This window comes from Babylonia areolata, chromosome 35, assembly GCF_041734735.1.
Source record: "Babylonia areolata isolate BAREFJ2019XMU chromosome 35, ASM4173473v1, whole genome shotgun sequence".
Lineage (NCBI taxonomy): Eukaryota > Metazoa > Mollusca > Gastropoda > Neogastropoda > Buccinidae > Babylonia > Babylonia areolata.
This window is the reverse complement of record NC_134910.1, coordinates 8,189,353-8,196,855: the sequence shown is the minus strand read 5'-3', so window position 1 is coordinate 8,196,855 and position 7,503 is coordinate 8,189,353. Positions and strand designations below refer to the sequence as shown.

Here is a 7,503-nt window from a genome sequence, read left to right as displayed (position 1 = left end):
CCTTCGCATAAACGCAACACACTAGTCCGGCCTTGAAAGTCTTAACAGTGGTTTGTGCACAGCATGAACTGAATAAGTAAATACATTATGATATAATAAAGTGACAGATGTGGAGGGGTATCGAAACTAAGGTCACCAAGAGAGCAGGGCATGAAAGGTCACATAATATTTGGGACTTAAAAAAAACAACACAACAATAACTGATGATGAGAAGGAGGAGGAGGAGGAGGAGAAGGAGGAGGAGGAGGAGGAGGAGGATGCTATGGAGGTCCATTTAGGTTTGCAACTACGTGACAAGGCTGCACTCTATGCTTCTTGTCATAATGATATCCCGGTGTTAACCAGGCCCGAAAGATACAGACACTTGCAGTGTTGGTCAGGAAATTTGAGCAACACATCCTGAAAATAAAGAACAGCACACTGGGGTTCAAAAACCTCATGGTGAGGACCGGCACAACAGTTGAGTGGTTACAGCACTGGGTCCTGGGTTTTTTTCTTCTTCTTCTGCGTTCACTCGTATGCACACGAGTGGGCTTTTACGTGTATGACCGTTTTTACCCCGCCATGTAGGCAGCCACACTCCGTTTTCGGGGGTGTGCATGCTGGGTATGTTCTTGTTTCCATAACCCACCGAACGCTGACATGGATTACAGGATTTTTAACGTGCGTATTTGATCTTCTGCTTGCATATACACACGAAGGGGGTTCAGGCACTAAGCAAGTCTGCACATATGTTGACCTGGGAGACTGTTAAAAATCTCCACCCTTTACCCACCAGGCGCCGTCACCGTGATTCGAACCCGGGACCCTCAGATTGACAGGGTCCTGGGTTTGAATCTTGGTTGTGATGTCAGAATGCATTAGGATGGAGTTTTTTTTTTTTAAGATCTCCGAGGTCAACATATCTGCAGACCTGCTAGTAAATGGCTCCCCTTCCTGTGTGTACGAGTGAACGTGAGAGAGGCATCCCACGAACGAAGAGAAAGAAGAAGAAGAAGAAGTGATATTCCAATGTTTACTTGTGATATATCATGTCTGCATTTACTAATTCGCTTAACGATTTTTGTCGCTGTTGTAACGAATTCTTTCGAGTTTTTGTTGTTGTTTGTTTGCGTGTACCTTGTGGAGAGAACTGAATAAGGCATACTCCTTTAAAAAAAAAAAAAAAAAAAAAAATCTTTACATCAGGGGACTCTGGGCAAAAGATCAAATACGCACATTAAAGATACTGCAATCCATGTCAGCATTCAGTAGGTTATGAAAACAAGAGCATACCCAGCAAGCGCAACCCCGAAAATGGAGTGTGGATGCCTACATGGCAGAGTAAAAATGGTCATTCTTGTAAAAAACCAATATGTGAGTAAATGTGGAGCTGCTGCCAATGAATGCAGAAGAAGAAGAAGAAGAAGAAGAAGAAGACCCATGTTTAAAAATAATGCAAACTTTCAGGTCATGAACTCCTGGAACGTTTCTTGAAATAACCCAGATTCTGAGAACATGAAACTAAAGTCAACAACATGGCAGAAGCATATGTTTACACACAATAAAATCAAGAGAAGAAACATGACAGAGAATAAAAACAAACACACATTACACATGCAGATGCAGTAGCCAAGACTCTGACGGTGAAAACAAACACACATTACACATGCAGTAGCCAAGACTCTGACGGTGAAAACGAACACACATTACACATGCAGTTGCCAAGACTCTGACGGTGAAAACGAACACACATTACACATGCAGATGCAGTAGCCAAGACTCTGACGGTGAAAACAAACACACATTACACATGCAGTAGCCAAGACTCTGACGGTGAAAACAAACACACATTACACATGCAGTAGCCAAGACTCTGACGGTGAAAACAAACACACATTACACATGCAGTAGCCAAGACTCTGACGGTGAAAACAAACACACATTACATATGCAGTAGCCAAGACTCTGACGGTGAAAACAAACACGCATTACACATGCAGTGGCCAAGACTCTGACGGTGAAAACAAACACGCATTACACATGCAGTAGCCAAGACTCTGACGGTGAAAACAAACACACATTACACATGCAGTAGCCAAGACTCTGACGGTGAAAACAAACACACATTACACATGCAGTAGCCAAGACTCTGACGGTGAAAACGAACACACATTACACATGCAGTAGCCAAGACTCTGACGGTGAAAACGAGCACACAAAAATTATGCGTGTACGCGCAGACGTGTGCATTTTCACAAGCACGCAAACACACACACAGTGCATCACCTTGTTTGGCAGCTCGTTTCTCGGCCCCATCACTATGACCTTCACTGCTCTCCAGACCGATGACCGACAGACCGTAGCTTTTGTGTAACACCTGCCCCAGGTAACCCTGTGACATCATTACCGTCACCATCATCACTCGTTCATTATCATCATCATCATCATCATCATTAGTCCATCACTGTCATCATTAGTCCATCATCATGGCAAATGATAAAAAAAATAAAGTAAGAATAAAAAAGAGCAACACTATCATGATCATAATTACCATTATTATCAAAATCCCCCCCCCCCCCCCAACACACACTTACCAGTCCTATCATCATGATCATGATTATCAATATTTTCAAGATCACCTCTATCACCTCATCATCATCATTATCATAAAAATTTGTATTTGTATTTCTTTCTATCACAACAGATTTCTCGTGTGAAATTCGGGCTGCTCTCCCCAGGGACTGCGTGTTGCTACACTACAGCACCACCCATTTTCTGGTATTTTTTCCTGTGTGCAGTTTTATTTGTTTTTTCCTATCGAAGTGGATTTTTCAACAGAATTTTGCCAGGAACAACCCTTTTGTTGCCGTGGGTTCTTTTACGTGCGCTAAGTGCATGCTGCAGTTGGGACCTTGGTTTATGGTCTCATCCGAATGATTAGTGTCCAGACCACCACTCAAGGAAGCAGGGCTCAACTTCTGGAGATGTTTTCCCTTGCAACACCTGTGGGAAGTGCTGCGCATCCAGAATCGGCCTCTTCTCCCATATGAGGACACACACAAACAGATAAGCCTGCCTGCCTGCTCATCCGTCGGACTGACGGGAGACTCCATTACTGAAAATATTAAAAATCCTTTTGTTAGAACAGCGATTTCCATGACGAAATTTTTGCCTTTCAGTGACCTGGTAAAAAAACGGAAATGGAAATGCGCATGCGCATACGGTTCTTGCTAAAAATAACCTCCATGAAAATCAGACGAAAGAGGGTTTGCACATCCTCCCTATTATAAAAAATCCCCCGAAACTTACCAGTCCCGATCCCACATCCACCACCACATTACACCCGGACTCCACCGCCACCTGGTGGACAAGGGAAGCCATCCTCTCCACCTCGTGCAGTTTTTTGGCTGACATCCCCTTCCTCAAGTCGTTGCTGACAGGGGTGGGTGGAGGGGGGGCGCCACTGGCCCGCCATCTACACCCACCGAGACGGGACGCCTCGTGGAGGAACGAGGTCAGGCTGTCGCCAAGGTGACGACCCGTCTGTTTGTCTTCGTTGCTCTGGAATGGCAAGCCGTTCAGTTCTTCTACGGACATTGCTGTCAATGTTTCGATCCACTGAAAAGGAAAACCAAAAGATCATGAAAATGTCAATCAATCGTCTCGTTTTTTTATTTATTTAAAAAAAATATTTTAAATTGTCTTTCTTGAAGCACAAAAGTTACTTGCTGAGAACCTAAGAACGTCAATTACATTAAAAGAGCATGCTGATATACAGGCAGATGCATATTACATTCTATTACATTGCAATGTATTATATTGTATCGTAATGTATTGTATTATATTGCATTGTACCGTATTATGTACTGTACCATACTGTACCATACTGCACTGTACTGCACAGTGTTGCGTTGTGTTGTGTTGTTTTGTGTTGCATTGCACTGTGCTGCATTGCACTGCGTTACATTGTATTTCCGCCTAGGAAGCGAGAGAATCTCAGCTCGCTGGTTCGAATCACAGCTCAGCCGCCAATATTTTCTTCCCCTCCACTAGACCTTCAGTGGTGGTCTGGATGCTAGTCATTCGGATGAGATGATAAACCGAGGTCCCGTGTGCAGCATGCATATAAAAGAACCTACGACAACAAAAGTGTTGTTCCTGGCAAAATTCTGAAGAAAAATCCACCCCAACAGGAAAAACAAATAAAACGGCATGCAGGAAAAAAAAAAAAAAAAGAAACAAAAGGGTGGCACTGTAGTGCAACAACGCGCTCTCCCTGGGGAGAGCAGTCTGAATTTCACACAGAGAAATCTGTTGTGATAAAAAGAAATACAAATATAGATTGTATTACTTTAGTGTCACAAAAGATTTCTCTGCATGAAACCAAGGAGTGCCACAGTGCAGCCCCGCTCATGTATTCATCTTTCTTTGCTATATCTGCAAGTGTATTTCTGTGATCCTATCAAAGTGGATTTTCCTTCCAGATTTTGCCAGAGACAACCCTTTTGGTGCTATGGTTTGGTTTGTTTTGTTTTTTTATGTGTGTTAAGTGCATACTGCACACTGGGTCTTGGTTTATTATCACATGCAAATGACTAGCATCCAGACCACCACTCAAAGTCTAGTGGAGGGGGGGGGGGACGGGGGAGGGCAGCAAAAATTAAAATTTCCAGTCTCTATATCATGGGGATTTGAACTCATGGACGCTTGTTTCCTAGTCAGGCTCTAGGCGCTTTACCGGTGGGCCAAAGCTCCGCTACATATGTATATGGCCGTCAATAGCAAGGAATCATTCATCTATTGTTTTGTATACCCTGGAAGCTCTACAGTTGTGTGGAAGAACTGCAGACTACAGAACGAGAAGAAGTTCCGTGCACATGTTGCATTGATTTTTAGAGCTTGACAAATAAATAAACTGTAAATGAAGCATCAAACCTTGACCACAATCTCTGCCAGAATACTTCATGAAAACAGAAGGGACTGTTTAAAAGCTTCAAAGCTTGCTTTGCCCCTGTCCCACCACCCACCCACCCACCACCACCACCACCACCACCACTACTACTACTACTACTACTACTACTACTACTGATAACGACGATGGCCAGACACCACCACCACCACCACCACCACCACTACTACTACTACTACTACTACTACGACGACGACGACGACGACGACGACGATGGCCAGACACCACCACCACCACCGCTACTACTACTACTACCACTACTACTACTACTACTGATAACGACGATGGCCAGACATCACCACCACTACTACTACTACTACTACTATTGATAACGCCGATGGCCAGACACCACCACCACCACCACTACTACTACTACTACTACTACTACTACTACTACTACTACTACTACTACTACTATTGATAACGACGATGGCCAGACACCACCACCACCACCACTACTACTACTACTGATAATGACGATGGCCAGACACCACCACCACCACTACTACTACTACTACTACTAATACTATTGATAACGCCGATGGCCAGACACCACCACCACCACCACTACTACCACTACTACTACTACTGATAATGACGATGGCCAGACACCACCACCACCACCACCACTACTACTACCACTACTACTACTACTACTACTACTATTGATAACGACGATGGCCAGACACCACCACCACCACTACTACTACTACTACTACCACTACTACTACTACTACTACTATTGATAACGACGATGGCCAGACACCACCACCACCACCACTACTACTGATAACGACGATGGCCAGACACCACCACCACCACCACTACTACCACTACTACTACTACTGATAACGACGATGGCCAGACACCACCACCACCACTACTACTACTATTGATAACGACGATGGCCAGACACCACCACCACCACCACTACTACCACTACTACTACTACTACTATTGATAACGACGATGGCCAGACACCACCACCACCACTACTACTACTACTACTATTGATAACGACGATAGCCAGACACCACCACCACCACCACCACCACTACTACTACTACTACTACTACTACTACTACTACTACCACTACTACTACTACTACTACTATTGACAACGACGATGGCCAGACACCACCACCACCACCACCACTACTACTACTACTACTACTATTGATAACGACGATGGCCAGACACCACCACCACCACCACCACCACCACTACTACTACTACTACTACTACTACTACTACTACTACTACTACTACTACTACTACTACTACTATTGACAACGACGATGGCCAGACACTTACTTCTGCAGGCATGTGGTCCCAGACTCTGCTCTCAAAGAACTGGGTCAGGTGCAAGTCATGGATCCAGTGGTAGTGGGACAGGAATGAGAACAGCTCCAGAAATCCTCTGTCCAAGCCACCTGGAGAAGCTGCAGGCTGGAGTTCAAACCCCTGGTCACTGCGGGTGTCTGTAGCGTTTCTTGCCATACTCGCTTGGACTGGGCATTTCTGGCATTACACATGAGCGTGTAACTGTGAGTATAAACGCATGCATGCACGTACAGAAACACTGATCTTATCATCTTGTAATATTTCCAGTTTTGATGCATTTCCTCACTTTAAAACACACTTTTCCAGTCTCCTCCCTGCTTTCAACCAATTAAAAAAACAACTAAAAACAGATTTTCAACCAATTAAAAAACAACAACAACTAAAAACAGATTTTGGAGAGAGAGAGAGAGAGAGAGAGAGAGAGAGAGAGAGAGAAGACTCATACTGGGGACGATTTTGCAGTCATATACATATCAGGCATACAACAAATAAGTCTCTCCCTAAAAGAGAATTTAAATGGCCCTGACTTACTGGGTTTCATTTTGAAAGGATCATATATCCTCCTCCAACTGACTACACCACTTGCTGTGTACCTGTTGTCTTTTACTCTTTTTTTTTCTTTTTTATCTTACTTTAGTTTTACATACTTATTTTTGCTTTTCATCTTTGTAAAGATACGTTTTCAATGTCGGAAGTTTAGCTATAAAACTGCATTTGTTTTTCTCCGCTACCATGTTGTATGTATGTACAGTGGCACACACAGTGACACACACACACACACACACGCACGCACACACGCACGCACATTCTTACGCGCGCGCACTGGCACACACACACACACACACACACATCCTACGCACACACACAACGCACACTACATTACTGACACATAAAGTTAAACTTGTATGGTCATATTGTGAAACGATTCCTTTCTTATGACTGTCTTCTGACAGACATGTTCTCTCTTGCGATCACACACACACACACACACCAAAAACACCAAGAGAAAATGTGTACACACGTGTGTTGATTGTTTCATGACGACCCCATCATGATGTCAAGGGACGATACTCTCAGTACTGTAACCTGGAACGTCTGCTGCTTTTTTCTGTGTATTTATATACAAAGCAAAATGCGATTTACACTGATTTTTCCATTCAGACCACAGAGAATCTTTTGTGATAAGATAATTTCTATTTATGCTGCTG

The 7,503-nt window shown here is 43.7% G+C and overlaps 1 protein-coding gene across 1 annotated transcript in view; it reads right to left on the bottom strand.

Annotated features, from left to right (window-relative positions):
• The window catches only part of LOC143277871 (uncharacterized), a 23,280-nt gene extending 15,906 nt beyond the window's left edge, over positions 1 to 7,374 (bottom strand). Inside the window, exons 1-4 of the mRNA XM_076582810.1 lie at positions 7,317 to 7,374; positions 6,266 to 6,472; positions 3,292 to 3,600; positions 2,269 to 2,374 (exon numbers count right to left, since the gene is read on the bottom strand). Coding sequence (XP_076438925.1) covers positions 2,269 to 2,374; positions 3,292 to 3,600; positions 6,266 to 6,472; positions 7,317 to 7,334 — 640 coding nt within the window. The 5' untranslated portion in view covers positions 7,335 to 7,374. The remainder of the gene's footprint in view (positions 1 to 2,268; positions 2,375 to 3,291; positions 3,601 to 6,265; positions 6,473 to 7,316) is intronic.
• Positions 7,375 to 7,503: the final 129 nt, after the last annotated feature.